This window comes from Parasteatoda tepidariorum, chromosome 4 (assembly GCF_982258835.1).
Source record: "Parasteatoda tepidariorum strain Cologne lab strain chromosome 4, Ptep-v5.0, whole genome shotgun sequence".
NCBI lineage: Eukaryota > Metazoa > Arthropoda > Arachnida > Araneae > Theridiidae > Parasteatoda > Parasteatoda tepidariorum.
In genome coordinates this window covers 52,022,296-52,048,615 of record NC_141758.1, presented here as the reverse complement: position 1 = coordinate 52,048,615, position 26,320 = coordinate 52,022,296, and the positions used below count along the sequence as shown (strand labels likewise).

Here is a 26,320-nt window from a genome sequence, read left to right as displayed (position 1 = left end):
TTACAGAACGTTATAAAAATTATCGATTGTACCTTCTTGGTACCAATGTTGTTAGTAGTGAAAAGCATAGAATGATGCGATTTTTTTTTATCATTAACCATTTGACGCAGAAAAAACACCGGTGTCCCTTTTATATATTTTTTCGAACGTTCTAATTACAAGTACAAATATATTTTTGTATTTCTTAATTATAAATAACAGTCCAATAGTTACTAAAAACTTTGTTAGGTTATCGCAATTACATTTGCACTAAAATATAAAATCTAAAATACTTTGAAATTTTTTTTCATTCATGTTCATAAATTTATAAATAATAGGTCTTGAAAATTAATGAAATTTCAATGATGAAAAACTGCTTTCAGGTTTAAATAACTGCAAATAAGTGTAAATTTGACAAAATTATTCTTTGGAAGTGACCCGTGTTTAGAAGATTTTATCTTTAACACAGAAAAAGTCACCAGCGCTTCTTGTTGTATTTCATGTTCATAAATTATTAAAATATTAAATATAATATTTTTCACTTATTTAGACCTAAATTGATACAAATTAATAGAAAAAGTAAGAAAAATATGCTTACTTAAAATCTGCGTCACAGGGTTAAGTATTAAAGTTGGTATAATTATTTCTTACATAGTGATTAAAGTAAAATAATAGTTTTTTATACTAAGCAAAAGAAATGTTGTTAACAAAATATAATTTCTCCAGGAAAAAAACATTTAATCCATAAACAATTAATAGTAAGCATCCAATTCCAACTTTCATTTATTTTAAAGATCAAATGTAAACAAAATAATAAATTAAAAGGAAGCATTTAACATTTCAAAACAAATAAACAAATATAACGAACCAATGAATATCTAATATGAATTATAAACAAACAGAATGTTGTTAAAATCACAGAAAGATGCAAGTTTAGTCTTATCATTGATAAGTATGCTACTGTTTATTATATATCAAATGATCATAGAAGAATGCAAAGGCGTATGATGATATATGTGACCCGATTTCCCTCTATATCAAGGTTACAAATGCTTCAAAGTTTACTATTATATATGGTCAAATTCAAAATGTCTAACATTTTACCGTAGCTCGTTTGAAGAAAAGCACAATTAGAGATTATATTTTTTGTTTTAAAAATGACTTACAATTGCAAGTTTGAAAAGCTATTTTGTGTAAAGAATATATTTTTATGTTTCAGGTGGAGGTGCTAACAATGGTGGTAATAATGGCAGAGGTAATAATAATGGTAGGTAATCCTTCTATTTCAAAGTTACAAATGCTTCAAAATTAACTATTACATGGTCAAATTCAAAATCTCTAACATTTTACCGGAGCTCGTTTGAAGAAAAGCACAATTAGAGATTATATTTTTTGTTTTAAAAATGACTTACAATTGCAAGTTTGAAAAGCTATTATGTGTAAAGAATATATTTTTGTGTTATAGGTGGAGGTGCCAACAATGGAGGTAATAATGGCTGGGGTAAGTAATCCTTCTATTTCAAAGTTACAAATGCTTCAAAATTGACTATTATGTGGCCAAATTCAAAATGTCTAACATTTTATCGTAGCCCGTTTGAAGAAAAGCACAATTAGAGATTATATTTTTTGTTTTAAAAAATGACTTACAATTGCAAGTTTGAAAAGCTATTTTGTGTAAAGAATATATTTTTATGTTTCAGGTGGAGGTGCTAACAATGGTGGTAATAATGGCAGAGGTAATAATAATGGTAGGTAATCCTTCTATTTCAAAGTTACAAATGCTTCAAAATTAACTATTACATGGTCAAATTCAAAATCTCTAACATTTTACCGTAGCACGTTTGATAAAAAGTACAATTAGAGATTATATTTTTGTTTTAAAAATGACTTACAATCGCAAGTTTGAAAAGCTATTTTGTGTAAAAAATATTTTTTATGTTATAGGTGGAGGTGCCAACAATGGAGGTAATAATGGCTGGGGTAAGTAATCCTTCTATTTCAAAGTTACAAATGCTTCAAAATTAACTATTACATGGTCAAATTCAAAATCTCTAACATTTTACCGTAGCTCGTTTGAAAGAAACTACATTTAGAGATTATATTTCTTGTTTTAAAAATGACTTACAATTGCAAGTCTGAAAAGCTATTTTGCGTAAAGAATATATTTTTATGTTATAGGTGGAGGTGCCAACAATGGAGGTAATAATGGCTGGGGTAAGTAATCCTTCTATTTCAAAGTTACAAATGCTTCAAAATTTACTATTACATGGTCAAATTCAAAATCTCTAACATTTTACCGTAACTCGTTTGAAAAAAACTACATTTAGAGATTATATTTTTTGTTTTAAAAATGGCTTACAATTGCAAGTCTGAAAAGCTATTTTGTGTAAAGAATATATTTTTATGTTTTAGGTGGAGGCGCCAACAATGGAGGTAATAATGGCGGAGGTAATGGTAAGTAATCCTTCTATTTCAAAGTTACAAATGCTTCAAAATTAACTATTATATGGTCAAATTCAAAATGTCTAACATTTTACCGTAGCTCGTTTGAAAAAAACTACATTTAGAGATTATATTTTTTGTTTTAAAAATGGCTTACAATTGCAAGTCTGAAAAGCTATTTTGTGTAAAGAATATATTTTTATGTTTTAGGTGGAGGCGCCAACAATGGAGGTAATAATGGCGGAGGTAATGGTAAGTAATCCTTCTATTTCAAAGTTACAAATGCTTCAAAATTAACTATTATATGGTCAAATTCAAAATGTCTAACATTTTACCGTAGCTCGTTTGAAAAAAACTACATTTAGAGATTATATTTTTTGTTTTAAAAATGACTTACAATTGCAAGTCTGAAAAGCTATTTTGTGTAAAGAATATATTTTTATGTTTTAGGTGGAGGCGCCAACAATGGAGGTAATAATGGCGGAGGTAATGGTAAGTAATCCTTCTATTTCAAAGTTACAAATGCTTCAAAATTAACTATTATATGGTCAAATTCAAAATGTCTAACATTTTACCGTAGCTCGTTTGAAAAAAACTACATTTAGAGATTATATTTTTTGTTTTAAAAATGACTTACAATTGCAAGTCTGAAAAGCTATTTTGTGTAAAGAATATATTTTTATGTTTTAGGTGGAGGCGCCAACAATGGAGGTAATAATGGCGGAGGTAATGGTAAGTAATCCTTCTATTTCAAAGTTACAAATGCTTCAAAATTAACTATTATATGGTCAAATTCAAAATGTCTAACATTTTACCGTAGCTCGTTTGAAAAAAACTACATTTAGAGATTATATTTTTTGTTTTAAAAATGACTTACAATTGCAAGTCTGAAAAGCTATTTTGTGTAAAGAGTATATTTTTATGATTTAGGTGGACGTGCCAACAATGGAGGTAATAATGGCGGTGGAAATAATAATGGAGGTAATGATTGTACGAAACATATTATTTATGTATTTAAAATACGTAACACGATATGAAGAAATGAGGAGAAATAAAGCTTTTTAAAGTATTTTATGCTTTTAAAAATTTTATGTAAATATTGAGATATATTTTCAGTTAACACATTCGATCTCTCTATCTATTTTCCTTTTTTTACTTTCGACGTCAGTTTAAGACCAAAACAAAAATATCAAGAAGTAAATAAACTTTTCCGTGACAATGAGATAATAGTTATGATATCAAGTCAAAAACAAGAGAAAAATAGCGAAAAGAACAATTAAAATTCAATAACTTTAAAATAAAATTCCTTTTTCGCTATTTTTTTTCAATTAGTTGATGATTATTAGTTCACACTCTCCTATTCCTACCACACTCTTCCTATAGCTTATTCAAATTTTCAATGGATTTATAAAAAAACTCTTTATTCATCCACTCTAGCTCAAATAAATTTTTTACCCATAGGCAAAACGGGTCTTGGTTTGGATTTCATGGCGTCCTCACTTTTCAACGACAATAATCAGGAGTAATAATAAACAGCGCGCATGCGTTGCTATTGCGACGACAGCTGCTGTTTAATCACTTTTTTTTTTTTTTTTTTTTTTTTAGAATTCTTTTTTTCACTTTCAATTTTGTTATGCATTAAGTTGGAGAGTTTAAATTTGAGATATGGGACCAGAGAGATCCCATAAATACTTCTTGAATTGTGAATAAAAGAGAATTTCATCATTTGAACGATATTTTTGTTTTTATTGTTTTAATTAAAAATCAGGAATTCTAATCTACAGTTCAAACTGGATCGTTTTCAATACTAATTCAGGTGAATATCACGAATAAAGAGGGTCTAAACTGATTGACACGGTCCCAAAAGTTAGAGTTGCAGCAAGAAAATAACATTACCAAGGCTGAAAAAGCCAAAGAACGTAGACGGGAATACCTTAAGCATTACACACAAACGAAAAAACGAAAGGATTCCGTTCGCAAATTTAAGCATGAAGGCCGTCCCTCACGAAAGTACCAAAGTGGTTGAGAGAATTGAACCTTACCGAAGAGCGAATGGTGACTCTCCGAACCCCTTTCATGCAAATACGAGAACTGGTTGTTGATCACCAGTTAGGGATAAATGGATCTATAGTCAACGTACCCAAGACCGTAGACTGTCTTCCACGCAATATAAATGATTCATTCACTGTTCATGTAAAATTGAAGAAAGGCCTAGCTTTCAAATCATATTTCACGTATGAACTTGTGAACCCGAAACCGGTGTATGATGCAGCTCACAATCTCTATTAAATACAATTGTACCACTCCGACAATGTTAATATTGATCTCGATTGGCTGTTCAATGTCTATTCATTCATCATAAGAATTTACACAGAGTGTGTCTGAGCTGCATTTAAATATGTCTGCGAAATTGTGTACCTAACAATTCAGGATTAACAGTTGAATATGTCCAAGATGAAACCACAATAAAGTTTCTTTTCCAAAAAAAAAAAAATTGGACAACAACCATTTTGCCAATTGGTAACCTGTGATCGCCTTGCAGCGATCACAATTTTCTTCATGAATCGTATTTATATTATTTTATTTTTCAAGCTCGGGTGATTATTTTTCAAATCCAGGTAATTGGCCATTTCGTTTTGGTTAACATGTTAACAAAATGTATTTGCATAAAGCTAAAATAATTGCACATTTTTACAAAATAAGAAAACAAAACTTGTTGTGCCTAATGCATCTGACTTCCTAAATAATCACTTTAACGACGGAATCAAATAAACGGCTTTACACAACAATCACACATAGATAAATTTCTCCTATACCTGAAGAGGGATTCGAACTCCAGATCTTCGTGGTATAAAGTCAACTTCTTGACCACCATACCACCAGTCAGTGTAATTCGTCAATTTATTTCCGATTGTCTGGTGTTTATTCTAGTTTCATCAATCTGGTTAACAATCTCCCACAATGCACTACGAAGAGATTTCGAATCGAGGAAGCATTTTTACCATACATTTGAGAGTTCACGTTTCGCCACAAATCACGTGATTTCGTGACGAAATAATTCTTAAAATTAACGAAATACTGCTCAAAGACTGCTGGAGTGTTAAAAGTGAGAGTTTTATTAATGAGAGTGTATCTTTATATAATATTAGATACTATTATTTTTCAATTAATCCGTAAATATAATTTCATGAAGTTACCAAAGAGTAATAATGATTTTTGTAGCACTTTATCTAACATTTGTCATTTTAAATAATATTATAAATTATAGAGTTAAATGATACAATGAAATTATTTGATAAAATTAGGAAAAATGATAATATGAAAATAATGAATATTTGAACAAATTTTTTAACTTATGATATGAAAAGGTTAAATTATAATTTAAGTCATGCGGCATTTATAACTGCTAAATGGCTATTAAAAAAATCTTCATACGTCAATAAACGTGCAATGAAATTATTTAAACTCAGCCACCTTTGGCGACCATCTTTCAAAATTATCTTGTGCAACGTATAAACTTCTATGAAAATCAAGACAAATGCACAACGAAACTGTACTTAAATATTCCAAATCTTCCCACTCTCCTCCAATTCTAACACCCTAATTAGTTTTAAACGATATATCAGCAAAGTTTTCTCACCGTCTAGCTGTTGCCCCGAGCAGATTTGATTTTAATTTTAATTATTTTCAAGAGGTTTCAGTACAAAGTTCATTAAGTACTGAATTTTGGAAATAAATTAAAATTTGTCTTGCAGTCATTAAATTGCGCAAACCACTTTGAATTTGGAACATTTCAGCTTAGGCAGCAGAAACAAAAATATTCCCATCTCAGAAGTAAGATAAGGTAGAAAACTTACACTGCTCCATTACGTGCTGTACTACGTCCTCACTCACTGCTCGAGCTATAACTTGAGTATCGTTCACTACTCAAAACAGATAAACTTCGCACCAATAATTGGTATGACCAATATTGGTTCTACACCAATATTTGTTCTACAGCCATATGGAAGGGATCAAAAATAAATCTAAATAATTACTTCACGCCAAAGTTTTCATTTCTAAAAAATACAAAATTACTCCAAATACTTAACGTATAATTAAGTATTCATCACAAATTATTGCTTACAATAATCTAACAAAATAAATAATGACTATAGTGTTGCCAATAGGTATATTATATATATATATATATATATATATATATATATATATATATATATATATATATATATATATATATATATATATATATATATATATATATATATATATATATACACTGGTTATCATAAATTAAGGAAAATTCACAAAAATCGCGATAACTCAAGAAATTACACATGGAATTTTATGAAACTTACCCACAATATACAACACATAGTAAGGTATTAAACAACATAAAAAGAAATTATCAGACATTAATAGTAGTATAGAAATTAGCACATGTATAAAATAAACAAATTGGAAGTATCGGTTTGCAATAGAAAAAGTACCTTTAATATGGAATATGATTGCCTCTAGAAGCAATACAGCACAAACAGCGATGTGTGATGCTTTCAATTATGCGGTCTATCAGTTCAATAGGAAGTGAGAGCCATTGCTCTTGTAAAGCAGTTGCAAGCGTGGCAAGGGTCTGAGGGGGCGGATTGATGGCAGATACACGCCTCCCTAGAGCATCCCAAACGTGCTCGATAGGATTCAAGTCCGGGGATCGAGCTGGCCACTCCATGCGAGTAATTGTTTCCTGTTGAAGATAATCATCAACAATGCGAGCTCTGTGTGGTCTTGCATTATCGTCCTGTAACAGGAAGCAATCACCAATTGCCCCGGCATATGGGCGCACATAAGCATCAAGGATGTTGTCTCGATAAACCTGAGCATTCACGGTTCCCCTTGGAAAGACATGGAGGTATGTGCGCCCTCCTAAGGATATGCCTCCCCAAACACAGACACTGCCTCTTCCGTATGCATCTCTTTCACGGATGTTTGATGGATGATAACGGGTCCCAGGTTCTCTCCATATCAAATAACGTCTACTGTCACTTTCTAGACTAAACCTGGACTCATCCGTAAAGAGAACAGGCCTCCATTGATCTGACGTCCAGTGGACATGTTGTCGGGCCCACTGCAAACGGTCTCTCCTATGGCGTGATGTGAGCGGCACGCAAATGGCTGGTCGTCTCGCATACAGACCACCTTCGTGGAGCCTTCTGCGCACAGTTGACGTTGACACCAACCTTCCGGTGGCTGCAGCAAGAGAGGATCTAAGATGTGTCGGAGTAGCGGTTCTATTCCTGCGTGCACTTAATGTCAAATATCGGTCATCGGCACTGGTCGTAACAGTTGGCCGTCCTTGACTGAACCTCCTAGATGCCGAATCTGTGGTTTGAAATTGCCTCCAAAGTCTATGAACCACAGATGGACTCACATTTAGCCATCTGGCCACTTCTGATTGACTCTGCCCTGCCTCTAGTCTCCCGATGGCTCTCCATCGTAGTTCTTCAGGCAAATGATGCCTAGAGGTCATTATTACGAATTGGCTATCTCAGATTTTCAATGTCGCAATCACAGTAAAATTTGTGTGCTTTCTCTCAAACTTGGACTTTTATGCTCCAGGCAGATGACGTAAGCCGAGTGCAGCGCCACTAATTTGCATATTGCAATTTTACTCAGCTACTCTTAGTGGACAACATATGCAAATTTTGCACGGTTTGGCTTACTTTTGAAAGAGTTATCGCTATTTTTGTGATTTTTCCTTAATTTATGATAACCAGTGTATATATATATATATATATTCTCATTTTATTTCTATTTTTCCCTTATATTATTATGTAAAACAATATTTTAGGTAACTCTGCAGCAGCAAGTTCAGCAGCAGCGTCATCAAATGGAAACGGTGAGAATAAGCTTAATTTATTCAATATTCTTAAATTATTCAATTCAATATATATATATATATATTCTCATCCCATTTTTATTTCCATTTTTTCTTCATATGATTAATGTAAAACAATATTTTAGACGACTCTGCAGCAGCAAGTTCAGCAGCAGCGTCATCAAATGGAAACGGTGAGAATAAGCTTAAATTATTCAATATTCTTAAATTATTAAATTCAATATATATATATATTCTCATCTCATTTTTATTTCCATTTTTCCTTCGTATGATTAATGTAAAACAATATTTTAGATAACTCTGCAGCAGCAAGTTCAGCAGCAGCGTCATCAGATAGAAACGGTGAGAATAAGCTTAATTTATTCGAACAGATATTTAAAAAAAAAATAGAGTTAAATGTATATTATTAAACGGACATCTATCTCCGTTAAAAATCACTCATATCCAGTATTTATCTGAAGAATGTAAAACACCCACTTGCTGTATTCTTTCTAAATAAATTTTAGTTTAAGGAATACATTCCTTCAGACATTCATAGGTAGCCAACCTCTTAAAGAACAGCACTACTTTTAGAAGAAAAGAAAAATTATGTTGAAAATTATTAAAACTAACAGAATATGGTAAAATTTACCTTGTTTTTAGCTCTACGGTAACATCAAAAAACTCAGCAGTTTTTAGTGAAATGCTTTAGTTATGGCTTTGAAAAAATTAGCTATAAAATATGGTTTTTACATTGTGTGATAAAAATTGGTAAATTTGATAAAATTTGGTAATTTTATCATGATTTTATGATAATAAAATATGGCCTGAACTATTCGATAAAATTTACTTTTCAGTTTTGTATTTCTTAATGAATGTCTGGTAATAAGTACTATAATCTAAAAAAAATTCAAATTCTTTTTAAAATTAAAATTAGCTATAAAATATCGTTTTTACATTGTGTGATAAAAATTGGTAAATATGATAAAATTTGGTAATTTTACCATTACCATTTGAATGGAGAAATAACGAAATTACTGGTTTAAGTACCGATATTTTAATTTTATTAACCAGAAATATGATGGGTTTTTTTTTGCCAGAAATGTAATTATCATACAGTACGGTAATTTTACCAACATTTTCTTGTAATATTTAACGATACTACCCCCTTTACTACGTAATACTTAAATGGTTGCTAGAGAGAATCTTTAGGCGGTACTAACGCCGTTTAAAATATTCTGTAAATAAAGATTTTAGTAAACCAAATTAATTAATTTCAATGAAAACTGTCTTTCCAAGGCAGAATTAGACAAGTATCTTAAATATCACGTATCAGACTGTTCTAATACATCTTTGTATGACGCAATGAAACTGTTGATTGAACAACAGTTGAAGCTGCCTGTTACTATAAGACAATAATTCTAGTTATGCCTTGTTAAAACTAATACATGAAATGAAAAATATAGATTAAGTTGTTTTAAAATATTAAATACAATTTATCACAGCCAAAAATTATTTTAATATTCAAACATGTACTTTTTATATACTAAATGGATTTGATTTCGCTGGATGAAGATCCAACATTGTATTAATTATTAAAAAAGTTCTGAATAATTATTTAAATTTTAGTTTAAATGGCGGAAATTTCACTGTTACTATAAATACTATTTAAATTAGCCAATTAGCCTTTTAAAGGCAGTTACGGATACATGATGTGTTTAGCTTATTATTTAGACAAAATGATTGACATATATCTTTTTCAACAGGATATCTCAATTATACAGTTATCTGTTTACGTTATATCATCGTTATATCATAAAATTATCAACTAAATTTAATACCGAAATATGTTTTCTCGTATTCTTTCGTTACCAAGGCAACTGCAACATATTTTTTAAGATGAAAATGTGACGGATCATCGAATTAAAATAATTTGATTTTACAGGGTAAGTAGTGTCCTCTAAAATCTAAATAAATGTTTCCCATACCTAAGATTTGGTTAAGGTCAATCTTTTATACAAAGGTTTCGATAGAGTTCAGCCTTTTTTTTAAACGTTGTCTTTCACACCTAAATGTTGGAGAAAAAAATAAAAAAATTAGTAAATTGGGTTCAAGACTATTATTTTATTAATTGTTGCAGGGAGAAAAAATTCTGAAGCAGCCAGTAGCAGTGCAGCAGCATCTGGAAACGATGGTGGAGGAAATAGGTGGGATTGGATTTTTCGAGGATTAGGTATGGATTTTGCTACTTTTTCGATTTTACCCATTAAAGCCTTAAGTCCCAAGTTTTCATTAATATTTTATGTAATAAAGCTAAATAATGGTGTGAAAACAACTAAAAGAAATTTATAAAAATCGAAGTTAAAAATTTTTTTTTTTATTTTGTTTAGTAATATAAAAAAATGGAATGTCTGGAATGTACAAATGGAATGTACAAAATGTAAAAAAAATAGTTTTATAAAAAGAAAATATCAAAATCTAAAAAGTATTTGAAGTTCTAGAAAGAACTGCTTTATTTATGGTATTTATAAAATCAAGTTTTCAAAGTTTACAACAAAAAAAATTATCTGTCAAAAATGTTTGTATAAGCAAATTAATTAATTGCATACAAGTAATTAATAATTAAATTTAAAAAAAGACTACATTACCAGCCTAGTATTTGATACGTGCTAACATTCTAAGAAATAATTTATTATAAATTTATGTTGAGAAAATTACTCCTACAGCTTATAAGTTATCTAAAAAATGTCCCTAAAAACAAGATATGAATATTAATGCACTTATAATCTAAAATAACTGAATTGTATCATTTATTTACTGTTTGTTTAAGTTTAATAAATTAGAATACATTAACATACTATACGTTAACATTAACTATAGAATACATTAACATTTTTTAATTAACTTTCTAAGATTTTTACTCCATCCTACGACCTGGAGCTATGTTCTCAGTGCCTGAAGGCAAAACGCTTTCATCTCTAAGCAATGGACTTAACAAACGCTATTAAGTAACCTATAGCAGCTGTTACAATCTGAAAATGTCATTTCGTTAAGAAAGTGATGTTTTTAAAGTCTGGAATGCGACACAAATACATAGTCTTCGCTAACATTTTCATGCATTGTTTATATACTTAGTACAGCTTTTAATTTTACGAGCCTTGCAAAAATATTACAGTAAATGAATTTCTGGGCAATTTGATCTGAAACAGTTCATAAACATTTTTAACTCTGATTACTTTGTTTCATATCGTTATTTGTAACTCATAAATATGGCATTATATATATATATATATATATATATATATATATATATATATATATATATATATATATATATATATATATATATATATATATATATATATATATATATATATATATATATATATATATATATATATATATATATATATATATATATATGTATATATATATATATATATATATATATATATAAAGAGAGAGAAAACCTGCCCTGTTCAGCACTTATTTTCTGCACATACAGAAATTTTTTTATTGATTTACTTCGAAATTATGAGATTCAAATAAATAAAAAGAATTTCGACTATTCACATTAAGAATTTCTCAGAAACTATTCTACTTATTTCTTCCACAATTCAGAAGTTATCGTGTAAAATTACGTAATTTGAAATTTTGCAAACATTTACATACCTTACCATTAAAAATTGCTCAAAGGTTATTAAATCAAGTATCAGAAATAATAAATAATTATAAATTTGTTTGCTTGAAATTATCTCGAAATTCAAAAAAAAGGGTAGAAAAACCTTATATTTTTCTTATTTGCTTAAATGGTTCGAGAACCATTTAAGAGGGCAAAAAGTAAAACTATCATCAATAAGTTCAAAATTTTAACTGCTATGTACTTCCGATCGCAGCTATCAGTCATATTTTGAGCTCTAAAAATCAGAATACATTAAAATAAGAATAAAAATTTTTATTCGATGAAAATACGTTATGTCTTTGCTATTGTAACTCAAAATATCTTCAGCACAAATAAATTTACATACTGTATATTAATTTTTGAGTTTGAATGTTAATACGTTAAAATCTGATCATCCGACAAAACTTAATTCAGCGGTTTTGTTTATTTATTAAATTATTATTATTATTATTCATCTCTGCACTGTACGTCTAATGTAGGAAAGTTTTACTATCTGGAGCAACTTGATTTTTTGAGAATATTGTAAAAGCGACCAAACTTTCACGATAAATTGAATATTCTTTACGCTGTATGCAAGAATACGATGTATTTAAAACATGATGTTCTACTACTACAACAAATCACAGAAATTTCATTAAGTTAATTACATCTTCCTCAAATCTGTAACCCGTATAACTGTTGAACTGTTATAACTGTTAGCAATTTTATAAACTCCGTTCCACTCTTGTCTTCGTTTCAAAATTTTACAATCTTCGAAAAAATCTATTATATTGCAAATTTTTAAAATTTGCAACATTTTAACGTAGTAGGTTTTCAAAAAAAATTAGATATTAAAATTTTGCTGAAAAAAATGACCTCAGATTGCAAATTGGATATTTTATTTTTTGCTGAGAATATATCTTTACGATTGCAGGTAGAGGTGCCAACAAAGGAGGTGATAACGGTGGAAACAATGGTAATGGTGGAGACGATCGTAATAAAGGTAATAATCAGGGAGGCAAGGATAACGGAGGTAATGATGGTGGAAACAATGATAACGGATATAATGGCGGTGGAAAGAAGGATAACGGAGGTAATGATGGTGGAAACAATGATAACGGAGACAATGGCGATGGGAACAAAGATAATGGAGGTAATAAGGATGGCGGCAATGGAAATGGGGGAAATGACAACGGAAATAATGGTAAAAAGGGAGGAAATGGTGACAATAAAGGAAGTACTGGTGCACCAGATGATAATGGTATGTGAATGTGTTATATTTAATTTTTATAAAACATCGTAGAAATCTGAATTTATTACAGTTTCGTTGTACAAGTCACAAAATTCTACTTTTTGGAGGTCATTTCCAATACATGTTCAGAGAAAAACAATACAGAACAAGGCTTCTTTCTCGCTTAAAAAAGAATTCAGACTCAACAGAATCTAAAGAATTAAATGTTGAAAAAAAATATTAAGACCTGTTCAAAATACAAGTGAAATATTAAATGAATTATTCCCAGAAAGTGTAGCGGACAGAAATAATTGGGGAAAAATATCAGAAAAATAGATGAAGATCATAAAATAAGTCAATATCAATAAAATTTTCAATTTTACAAGGAGAAACTAAGGATATCTAATTTCTTAATCGAAAGATGTCTAAATGTATAGCACTTTTTTGATGCAATGTATATCATGGTTTTAACTTATTCTTTATAACTTAATGAGTTAAAAACTTCATTTTCTTCAAAATATTGACGAGGGTAATAAAAATCGGCGTATTTCGAGCACTCAAAAAGAGGCTTCCACTCCCAAGATTCTCTAGGTGTGGATGAGGAAATAAAAGTGATTTGAAACAGAAAACGTGAAGTCGAAAAAAGAAAATGGAAAATAAAGAGAAAAAAACAGAACTAGAAAAATCGTGGTAGCCGAGAGTGAAAATGTGAAAGAACAAGAGCACAAATCTTCAATAAGCTTCAATAAACAATAATCACAAATCTTCAATAAGCTTCTCCCCACCTTTCTATAGCGAGCGGAAATGCATCCTGCCCTGATTTGCCTCTCTCGGTCACAGTGGTTCTCCCAGTTTTGTTTTTCACTTTTATTTTCCATTTTTCCTTTTCGACTTCACGTTTTCTGATTCAAATCGCTTTTATTTCCTCATCCACATCTAGAGAATCTTGTAAATTCTGATCAACACATTACATTATTGCACATTACAAAACTAATTAACGCATTACATTGCTGCAAATTGAGATTTATCCGATCTCTTAATATTTGTGTTTATTGGAAAATGTAGTTTTGCAACGTTATAAAGAGTTTTCTTAATTCAATCTACACTCTAACATATGCATTGTCGAATCTAACAAAATATTTCTCATAATTTGAAATGGAAAGCTTTCGAAGCGTAAAACAGATTTTTTTTTTTTTTCTTTACACCTGTCTTGATTTAAATATTAAGCAACAAACTCACCTACTTACACTTACACTTCAAATCATACGCTATTTCTCTTTTATCTCAGATTCAGTTAACGGTTTTGATTTTTACTTTTACATAAAGGCAAAATTTAGCACTGTCATCATAAAAATTAGTTATCAATAATTTTTTTCTACATTAAACTTTATTCATGTTTGAAATTATTCTATATCATTATGCCTAACAAATTAATTACTAGAAATTAACTGATAGTCTTTCAGTTTTAATACAATTATATTAAAAAAAAGTATGATAATAACTAATTATACTGTTTGTTTTTTTTTAATCTAAATTTATTAAAAGTTTCCATCGATGAAGATTTTTTTACAATTGCATTAGCTTTACATTCATGTTTGTCAAGATGCAAATATTGATTTGGAGCGAATACTGTAAACTTTGATGTAATATGGAGTTACGGCAAAGCGTCGATGTGATGCAAATCATTGTACTTAAAAGTTTAAAAAGTTAAATCAGTTTAAATTTTAGACAGGACAATGGAGATGCTCCCTTATTTTTTATTAATGAATTATTTTATGTTAATCAAAATATTTGAATAACAAATTTTTAATTGGGATGATTATTTTAATTCTCAGCCAACTGAAATTTTTTATAGAATTGAAAATTAGTATTAAATATGCTTCAAGAGATTTTAGAATCTTATTAATTCAAATTAGAACGGTTGAAGCTTATCCAGTAAGAATATTTCCTAAGTTCTGAGTATCATGACTTGAATATAAGTAATTTTTAAAATTTTAATGCTTTCGGTTATGGTTTTTTTTTTCTTTTCGTTTCACAGAGTCGTTTGAATTATTGATAAAAAAAATTATTATCAAATAAAGAATTAAGACGTCAGCTAAAAACTATGAACTAGATTGTTCGAAAAGTCGGCAGACTGATTACATTTTTAAAAGTTTCGAGACACGGAGCGCTCCCACTGTCTCCAACAATTATTTTTTAATAATTAGCAAAATATTTTAATAATTAATTTTATGATTTGCCCATAACAACCCTTTTTCCTGGGGCTAATGTGGACAAAAACTCCAGTCATGTGGCTTTTAAAAAGAAAATAATGTTATGAAATAAGTATACATCTAAATTAGAAAATGTTCTATCAAAAATGAAGATATACGTTCAAATGTTAATTACATAAATACTAGATATATATAACCGAAGAATTGATACATATATGTAGAAAGCTAAATAAAAAATCCAGCTATATCCAAATGCTGCTATCACTTTGTAATGCTCTAGGCTAATTGAAAAAATATCCAGTACTTACTATTCAGCATAAAATCTTTGAAATATATTATAATAAGCCCTAAATTCCTTTTCATTGAACGCGCGAAAATTTAAGCATTCAACCTGAATTGGCTAAGGCTTATAGCAATGAGCTATGTAATATGCAGACGCTTTAAATACAGATGTGGTGAGAATAGAATAATTAATCAAGAAACGATATCTTTTCTTATTAGCCCAAGAGTACCCGGGCTCATTACAATAAATCTTAAAACTGCTTCCTGTACCATTTCAAAAATACTACAACGAATTGCAAAGTGCAAGATTTTTCCGACTAGCTATTATACTTTAATTTACAAAACCGAAAAAAGATTAATTAACTTTAATTTTTTACATTAAGACGATTTTTATTTAACGAATATATTATTTACAACAATATTCTTTTGAGTTACTTGTATAGTTAATTTTAATCAACAAAAAAACTCAATTGTATAGTCTTTTTATCTTAGATTACTATGATTACTATTTTGGCCATTAATTAACCGAAAAAAGATGAATTAATTTTAATTTTTTTCATTATTTAAGATGATTTTTATTTAACGATTATTTTATTTACAACAATATTCTTTTGAGTTACTCGTATATTTAATTTTAATCAACAATAAAACTCAATTGTATAATCTTTTTATCTTAGATTACCATGATTACTATTTTGGCAATTAATTAACCGAAAAAAGATGAATTAGTTTTAATTTTCTACATCATTTAAGACGATTTTTATTTAACGATTACATTATTTAAAACAATATTCTTTTGAGTTACTCGTCTATTTAATTTTAATCAACAAAAAAACTCAATTGTATAATCTTTTTATCTTAGATTACCATGATTACTATTTTGGCAATTAATTAACCGAAAAAAGATTAATTAATTTTATTTTTTTTACATCCTTTAAGACGATTTTTATTTAACGATTACATTATTTAAAACAATATTCTTTTGAGTTACTCGTATATCTAATTTTAATCAACAAAAAAACTCATTTGTATAATCTTTTTATCTTAGATTACTATGATTACTATTTTGGCAATTATGGTGGATATGATTATGGAAATAATGACAAAGGTAAGTATTAAAGAACAGAGTGTTTTAATAATATGCTAATAGAAGTAATATTTCATTAAAAGGACACGGAAGTAAAAAATTGAAAACAATGAAAATTATGTAACCAAATTTCTATCGTATTTTTAAAATACTGTTTTAATTTCTAAAAAAAAGTCATTTAATTTTTAAACTTTTTATCAGTGTATTATTAATAATAAACAAAAGGAAACTTTTAGGACTATATGCATTTTATCGCATATAAAGTATGTAAGTCGAACGAATTTGCATAATATTTTTCACTAAATGTGGAAAATAAAGAGAAATAGAGTGCGCAATATAGACACAACAAATTTACAGTATCTTGTCTAAGTTAACTGTACCTACAATATGTCCCCAAATTTAACCACATTGTCGTGTAAATTAAACCATCTTAAACTTAATTGTACGATAGTACTGTTCAGCGCTAACGGATGTATGGTTCAATTTAACACCTTATTTTGATACGGTAATAAAAGCTCCAATAAAGGTCCAATTCCAATTCAATTTAGTTCCAATTGCCATTTAGGTGCAATTTGAATTGGAGGAAAATTGCATAATATTGTGGTTTATTATGGTTCAACATCAGTGTAGTTTCAGAAAAAAAAAATTGCGGTGAAAATAAAAACAAATGGCTTCAAAAGTTTAATGATTACAACGTTAAAATTTCCGTTCTAAAATTATGGTAAAATAGGCGGCAGCAGTCTGTCTATCCAATTAACCGCAACGTTTACGGTAAATAACACTTTTTACCTTTACGGTTTTGAGACGGTTTACAGTACGGTTGAAAAAAACATAAATATAAAACTATACTGTTTTTTAACCATTTACAACTAGCATGGTTTAAAAATCGTGAAAATGAAATTTATTTGAACATTGGAGTTAGGTTATGCTAGGCAATAGACGTTGGTTTTAGGTTGTGGTTGAGTTGTCATATGAGCCAAGCCTAGAAATGTGGCATATTTAATGTATCTGGTAGTGCCATCTATCGTGATCATTAGGAAATACTAGACCTTTTTCTGTTAAACAGCTTAATGGTAGTGCCATCTATGTGTGGATGAGAGTATCATATTCTAATAATGCAGTGTAAAGGAATTGGGAAGTGCAGGGCACTAAAAACTCTTCATATGTTGAAGGGAATGGAGGAAATATTGCGTTGTCAACCCCGTTTATCGGCAAGATTGATAGATTATCCCTCTTGGCTATAATATGTACCTAGTTGCCAGGAGCTAAGTCGCGTGATTAGGTAGGCCTAGTTGGTGCAATAAAATTCGGTTGCTTAACCGTATTAGGTGAAAACAGTTAATAAACGGTTTGACTTTTCTCACAGTTAAAAGTTTGAATACCGTCTTATTTATGGTAATTTGACTGCTTTGTTTGAGTATGGTAATATAACAATTTTTCCGAGAAATTTGTAACAGTGTTAGTAATCATAAGATAAACAACATGCTTTAAGCTCATATGTTAATTTTGCTTAAACGGTAATTTTCGTAATTATTCAATCAAAAAAATTTTTAAAAAAATATTGAATTAGATAAAGTTTTTAATTTCTTTAGTATTTTCAAAATACCCATGTCCAATGCAATAAATTATAATAAAAACATTTACTTATATTCAGTAGTGTCCCTTTAAAACTAAAATATATTAATAGAGCTTTGATTCAAGATGTATTAGGTACCCGGTCCAGCTAGATTTTCATTACCTGCTTATTACTAGGAAGCGGCGAAAAAATTTCACATCACGGTACCGGGTATCCGAACCCGGTTTTTAGTCTAGACTGGGTTCCGGGTATCCAAACCCAGCCAATTTTACCCAGTATCCAATGCCAGGTAACACTGATTTAAATTCGACACAACCGTATTTGGAATTATAGCAACCTTAAAACTATTCATTAAAGTAATTTTAGTTTTGGAAATCTAAGTATGACATTAGCTTCTTAATAATGAAGCTGAAATAACTGTTTAGAATTCTTATGTTTGAATGTCAGAAAATGTTTATTAATTTTGGGATTAATCACTAAAGTTTAATCACAGTTGGTTTCAGTAATCCCCCTAATGATATATATAATTCTCCTGGTAACAAAGGATTAGAATAAATGAATTTCATTATTTCAAATATTTATATGTTCCACTATCACTCATATAACAATAAAAGATTCACAAAAATTGAAAAGTAAAATTTAAGGTTATTTCATTTCAGTTACAGATGCTTAATCATTGACGTTTAACGGTAAACATTAATGAGAACGAAATAAGTTAATTTGTAATCACGTTTGCCCTACACATTTCGTAATTTCACTCTGTCTTAATGATATTTTATATAACTCCATGAAAAGGAAATTACATGAAAAAAGGACTGAGGATCATCATAACCATGTGATTATGAGCAAATCACTGATTACCCGGGAACCAAAGACACTGTTTATGATCCACTGCTGCATTCATTCGTGAAGAATTTCGGAACCACAGACAGTGTCAATCTACAAAATGTTCAGATTAAAGATTTTTTTCATGATGCAAAACGATCACATTATCCCTTTTAAATGAAAAATAATGTGTATCATGTATTGTAATGTGTGTAATAGTTTCGAAAATACAAATATTTAAAATCGAGCTCCTTATATGTGCTAATCCTTGTGTTATTTTCTTTTCTGATTACATAAATTAAAGAAAGGATCGATATAATAGGCGTCTAAACGTTACGCGATTTCTTCGCCTTTCACAGTTTCCATGGTTTCGGCAAATCTTGTTTTTTTTTTCCAATGACAGTACGTTTCAGTTAGAAGTTCAGATATACTGGCCTGGTGAAAAAGCAAGATATGTTGAAACTATTGTAACTGAGAGAGGAAAAGTGTGGAGAGGAGTAAAATCGCGAAGCCTTGAGATGCATATTCTATTCACAAAGAGTAAAATGTTAGATACTTTTTTAAAGTGGTTTCCTAAATGAAGATCCGGCAATGTAATATTAACAAGGAAAAAAAGTATTTATCTCTTTAAAAACATTTAAATCCTTATGGAATAGTCTAGAAATAGTTAAAATCTAGTTAAACTTTCCATTTAAAACTAAATGATAATTTTAAAAAATTATTAAGTATAACTATAAAATTGCACGATCAAATAGCTTTAACGTTAATTTCTAATGTTTTAATGTTTTCTATTTTAGCCATAATTTTATGCATGTTTCTAATATTAACCATTTATATTTTCTGTGCCTAAATTAAGTTTCAATACTTGTATTATCTGAACTTTATCTTCACAAAAAGCTTTTATTTTTTAAACTTTTTTTAGACTTTATTTTTTAAAAAAACTTCTTAAATTAAAACTTTGATTTAAAAAATATTGAATATATAAAATCGTTCTTCCGAAAAATTTCATCTTTTTTTAGAAACAAAATTTTAAAAATATTCTGCAAAAAGGGAGGACGAGTTTTTTTTTTTTTCGTATAAACGTTTATTGCTTGTGCAAAATTTGAAAATAATAGTTTAACACAATTCTATTGTACTATCATTTGTGCTAATCCTGATAATAGGAAAATGTAGAGAGAGGGGAATAATCTTTAAAAACACTTTTATAAAGCATGTACCCAATGCTTTAAATTAAATAAAAAATCATGCATACGCTTTTTTCAAAAACCCGCTTTTGATTTAGCTTTCGAAACTTTTCATTTAGAGAATCAGGAAATAATTGTCTTGTAAAGTTTTAAGGTTGACCACTTTCAAAATACTCTTGTTCAAAATACTTTATGAGATTATTATCTTTGTTCATATTTTTCTGTACTTTCAGCTGCTGCAGCTTCATCAGCAGCATCTGATGGAAATGGTAAATATTTTTTCTTAAATACTTCTCTTAGTTCATGTTATAATTTTTATATCATCTAATTATTATAATTAATTTCAAATTAGCATTCAAATGAATTTATTTTGGAATTATGAATTAAATTAATATTATTTACAATTAAAATTCAAAAGAACATAACTTGAAACTAATATTCAAATTAATACAGATAGAAATTACAATAAGAGTGAAGTAATATAGACAGAAGTTAATTAAAGTTAAAACTAAAATTGTTGGAATAACAATCATAATTTCAAATTAAGATTATAAGATACAATTTAAATTTAATATCATAAAAGGATAAGTTATTTTATAATAACTTTAAAGTACCCTAGAGTTTTCCTTGTAATTTGAAATTTATTTTTATATATTATAATTTAAATTCCTCCATTTTGTATTTAACTTTCTATTTAGAACTGAATAATAATTTTAGAAAATTATTACTAATAACGGTAAAATTGCACTATCAAATAGCTTTAAAGTTAATTTCTAATGCTAAACTATTTTGTGTTTTAGCCCTAATTTTTTACATGTTACTATTACCCTAATGTTACTTTAGCCCTAATTTTATGCATGTTACATGTTATTTATTTAGCACTAATATTAATCATTCACGTTTTCTATGAAAAGCATAACTAAATTAAGTTTCAATATTTGTATTATCTGAACTTTATCTTCTCAAAAAGAGTCGCAGATTTTATTTTTTAAACAAGAATTTTAAATTAAAACTTAGATTTCAAAAAGTTTGAATACATAAAATCGTCCTTCCAAAAATTTTTATCTTTAAGAAGAAAAAAAATATATTGCAAAAAAAAGAGACTTAGTCAAAGTTTTATGTCACAATTTTTTTCGGTATAGACATTTACTGCTTGAACAAAATTTGAAATTAAATTTAAAAATTTCAAAAAATATTTTAACTCAATTCTATGGAAATGTGAATAAACAGCGTGATTCTGTCATCATAGATCATGAGACGAATTTAGATGGGTGATTAAGTATACTAAAACATGCATTTTGTTATATGAACGTAGTATCTAAAGTGACGTATTCAAGCAAACACAAGAACTGACAAGAGAGAAATAATGTGTTTTTTTTACGAAATCAACTTAAAGTGCTTCTTCGAACCAATATATTATTCACAATAAATGTCTACAATTGCGATAACCAATAGTAATACATGCCTAGTAACATCATGAAAGGAATTGGAAAACACGTTAAACAATGATAGTCAATTTCAACAAGTTTGCAGCCACAATGGATAGTCGTGCAATGAAGTCCAGAGTCTATTGGAGTCTTGTAAATGATGCCCTACAGATGCTCTTCGTTATTTTATTTTATTTTACAACCGGCGTTAAACTGTCGACTTCAATTCTGAGTGTGCAACTATCAATGTTCAACTCCGTAGCCTTGTAATTTTGAACCCAACCCAGAAGACTAGGAAACTCCTGGATAAAGCATCGGGACAAACTGGCTTTAGTAGAGGACTTTTTGGTGTAAATAACCACATTTCCGTTACATGAAGAGGAAAACTACTAAAATCTCCCACGGTTAACCCGACGGCAAAGGGGATTCTAACCCATGCCTTGCCTATTACTGAGGATATATTACGTCAACCAGAATTCGCATCAACTTGTCTCTGCTGGGATTTTAACCTGGGTCTCTTCATTGGGAGGAGAATGCTCTATCGCCAGAGCCACCACGACTCTTTCAGATGCTCCTTGCAAAATCCTTGCTAGATAAATCTGACGAAAAAGGTGACCATCGGATGTGACCATCACTAAAGTAGCACCCAAGTAACTCTAATAGCCGCCCTCTATCAGTTGTTTTTCCAGCCAATCTCTTATAGTTCGTATGGAATGGAATGGTCACTATTGTGAGTATTTAATGTAAATACTTAATTGATGCAAATAAGCACTTGGCGTTGATTTTGTAAATAAACACATTATTCTCTCGTGTCATTTTTGCTTTAGTATATAAATACGATACATTCCTATACTAAAAAGTACATGTTTTATTATATTTAACCACTCCTCCCCTGATCATAGTATCCCCCTGTATAGTTTTCTGCACCATCAAATTTATGATAAAGACTATAAACAACCGATGAGGGATTTAACCGATGGATTAACCGATTAACCGATTAACCGAGGGATTAACCGATGAGGGATAATTACGTTTAGTTAATGGGATTTTTATTTCATAGGCGGTTCAGCTGCATCATCATCGGCAGCGGCAAGTAATGGAAATGGTAAAAATGGTAAGTATTTAGGTATAGGTGAAAACCACCAAAATTGCCTGCAGCTATCTGGCTCGCAAATTTCCAGTCCAGCTGCTTTTAACGACCAGCTCTCCTGTTTAGCCTTTCTTAAAATAAAGAAAACATAATTTTTTACTTTTATTTTCGTTCAGGAAACAAATTTTAAAAGTTATAAAAGCTGGAATTATAATTATGGCCAACTACAGCGAAGAAAAAAATCTTCAAAACGAGAGAGAGTCGTTAAAGGCCATTGAATTGTAAATTAGCATCCGGTCCGCAAACTTAAAAAAATAAATATCTATTTTAATTATTTCTTAGGTATTAGTGACAAATTTAACCTCATAAAACGTTTATAAGTTTCAATTTTTAAAAAAAGTTGCTTATAGTGTAGTTTTTACCAATTATAGTTGTTACAGTTGCTCTCAAATTCTTTCAATATGGTTTCCAGTTTTCTAATTATTTGGTATATTAGAATAATACTGCTATGTATTTGTAAATGTGTGTATAAATTTGTGGGTATTCTTTTGTTATGGGGCTAAATATTTCAGACGGACTCTAAATAAGCAGTTTAATTAGAAAATTCGCAAGAAAGTAGCGTTATTCTAACGTAGTATAGAGGGAAAAAACACCTAATGCATTTCTTTTGAGCTTCTTCTATTGTAGCGAGCAACGCCTTCTAGTTGAAAAGAAATTGTAAAATGTAGTTGTAGTTTGTCGTTCGAAGCATTCGAACCTCTCGCGTGTTCAATGTTTCATTTTGGATTTTTGTAATTGTTTCTTAATAATAAATTTTTTATTTGTTTATAAAAACCAGCGACCTTCATTTTGGATAGTACACCTCGGTTTGGTGACATTTTTGCCGAATTGGCGATAATTTTAGTGACTTGGCGACTATTTTGGTGACAAAATTATAATTCCGGAAAATTCGAGTTTCGAAGGGATAAGAATAATATACGGGAATTGTCTAGAATCACGTCAAAAGTTCCAGGGTCCCGTAGTCAGGTCTATATAAATAGGAGTATGCCTCGCAGAGCAGAGTAGAGGGAGTATTAGTCTGCTTATGACTGCATTAGAGCTCTAATTTACGAGTATTTTCTGGAAGATTCTGCTAATAAATTTTTGGTGTAAAGGACTGTTTTATTCATCTCCAACTCTACATGAACCCTGTGTTTGGTAGAATACGTTGAGTTTAAATATCAGTTTTCTGTACCCTGATGCTTGTTAGACATATAAAAAAAATCTTTAAAGACATGTTTTATTAAATGGAATTTTAATTTTATAGGTGATTCAGCTGCAGCATCATCGGCAGCGGCAAGTGATGGAAATGGTAAGCATTTAAGCATAGGTGAAAACCCCAAAAATTGCTTCCGGCTGGTCCAAAATGCAAAATTATTTTAATTATTTATAGATATTCATGACAAATTTTTACTTAGTAAAATATTTATAAATTTTAAATATTAAAAAATAATCTGGATTATAGTCTTAACCAATGTTTAATCTTATAGTTAATCTTTATAGCTCACAATTTCGGCAATATGCTTTCCAGTTTGTATTTATTTAGCATATTAGAATATTATTTTGTGGTTAAATTTTCAAATGATTAAATGTAAGCGGAATAAAATCGCTCGAAATGTAGACAATTCTTTAAAGCTAATACGTATCATTTACTTTCAATTTAGTTCTCATATTAATTGAAAAAGAACTTACGCTTATCCTCTTCGTAATTTAATAGTAATTGGATGTAAATTACTATTAAGAAAATATGTTTTAATCAGTTTTAATGCATTAAAACGTGATTGAATAGAAATATTAAAAGAATTATTGTTTAAATCATCTACTTTCAAAATATGCTTTACATTCAATAATGCTTGACAGGGATTCGGAAATGTTATATACTAGATATATATACACCGAAGAGCCATTACATTGTGACCACCCTCCATCTATAACAGTGGGCTCGCCCAGGTTTTCATGGTTTCTCGCCCAGGAACAATGTTTTACTGGGGCACATTAAGACCCATAATCCTCATAAAACAATCCCTGACGTCTGCAAGTTACTTGAACATAGTTGCAGACCAGGTTCACCCATTCATGGCAACAGTTTTTCCTGCGGGGGATGGTGTTTACCAACAGGATAATGCACCATGTCATAAGGATTGAATCGTCATGGATCGGTTCGAGGAACATTCCAGTGACTTTCAAGTCATTTCTTGGCCCCCAAATTCACCTGACCTTAATCCATTAGAGCATTTGTGGTCCTACTTGGAAAACCAAATTCGTGCTACCACGCTACCCCCTCAGAATGTGAGGGAATTGCAGGACCAGTTGGTGAGCACTTGGTACCAGATACCTCAGACTACCTATCAGCACCTTGTGGAATCAATGCCAAGGCGGGGGCTAGCAGTTTTGAGGGCTAAAGGTGGTCCTACATGTCATTAGCAGGATGGTCATAATGTAATGACTCTTCGGTGTATATATCTAACTAGATATGTATCTATGTAAACATAACAACTCTTTAACCTGAATAATTGAACATTTTATGCGTGTTATTGAACAGCATTGAACTTCTTTATCATTGTTACTGACATTGAACTTCTTTGTCATTGTTACTGACGTTGATCTTCTCAATGAATTTCTAATCGACTTTTTGTCTAACAGGTGGCTCTGCTGCATCCTCATCAGCAGCGGCAAGTAATAATAATGGTAAATATAAATATCTGTTCTCCTTACATTTAAGAAATTAAAAATACTAAACATTCAATGAAATTTTTAAATCGTCTAACTGGATTTTTTTAATGCTTAACTAAATATAAAGCGAAAGATACTGAATAGTTTTAATTCATTAAAACTAACTGGGTGTTGTTATTATTTTAGCCCCTATTTTACTCTGATTAATTTCGCTAATAATTCGTTATATTTCGAAAACCTTTTTCTCACTTAATTGAAAATTCTCTTAATGGGAAAATATTTATCTTTTTTAATAAAAATTCTGAGACTATTTATAATGAATGGTGGCTATGGACTACCCTGCATGTGCTTATAGAATAAAATACAAGTAGGCCTGGAAAATTTACTCATTTTATAGTGTTTATGTTTTTTCGGGACACTTATAAGCAATTTTATATACTTTTTCGAGTAACTAATCAGTTTGATAGAGGGATCGCGTATAACAACAATCAATAGCACTCATAAATTTAAAAAAAAAAAAGAATTCACAATAATCATTCAAAAAGCAAGAACTTAAATTTATAAAAATTCGTTCATTTTATTTACTGTTTATATTTTACATTTTATTATATATCTTATTACTGTATTATTACTATACACTTCATTACTATATTATGTATTTTTATTTCAACTAAACACCATTCTAAAGTATCACACATCACCCAACCATTGCCAAATACCTTGACCTATTTTTAAAACT

At 29.6% G+C, this 26,320-nt stretch overlaps 1 protein-coding gene across 34 annotated transcripts in view; it reads left to right on the top strand.

Annotated features, from left to right (window-relative positions):
- LOC107440890 (uncharacterized) overlaps positions 1–26,320 on the top strand; it is a 60,096-nt gene that overhangs the window by 21,696 nt on the left and 12,080 nt on the right. For 3 of the 34 annotated variants that reach the window (XM_087161114.1, XM_087161101.1, XM_087161089.1), the window contains 20 exons: positions 1,199–1,234; positions 1,445–1,480; positions 1,680–1,727; positions 1,924–1,959; positions 2,158–2,193; positions 2,392–2,433; positions 2,632–2,673; positions 2,872–2,913; positions 3,112–3,153; positions 3,352–3,402; positions 8,267–8,314; positions 8,440–8,487; positions 8,609–8,656; positions 10,434–10,526; positions 12,889–13,215; positions 16,729–16,788; positions 20,586–20,621; positions 22,840–22,893; positions 24,176–24,220; positions 25,552–25,596. In XM_087161114.1, the coding sequence (XP_087017240.1) occupies positions 1,199–1,234; positions 1,445–1,480; positions 1,680–1,727; positions 1,924–1,959; positions 2,158–2,193; positions 2,392–2,433; positions 2,632–2,673; positions 2,872–2,913; positions 3,112–3,153; positions 3,352–3,402; positions 8,267–8,314; positions 8,440–8,487; positions 8,609–8,656; positions 10,434–10,526; positions 12,889–13,215; positions 16,729–16,788; positions 20,586–20,621; positions 22,840–22,893; positions 24,176–24,220; positions 25,552–25,596 (1,215 nt within the window). Of the gene's footprint in view, positions 1–1,198; positions 1,247–1,444; positions 1,481–1,679; positions 1,728–1,923; positions 1,960–2,157; positions 2,194–2,391; positions 2,434–2,631; positions 2,674–2,871; positions 2,914–3,111; positions 3,154–3,351; positions 3,403–8,266; positions 8,315–8,439; positions 8,488–8,608; positions 8,657–10,433; positions 10,527–12,888; positions 13,216–16,728; positions 16,789–20,585; positions 20,622–22,839; positions 22,894–24,175; positions 24,221–25,551; positions 25,597–26,320 lie in introns of all 34 variants that reach the window. The other 31 variants (XM_087161111.1, XM_087161098.1, XM_087161088.1 and 28 more) reach the window with 22 other exon arrangements.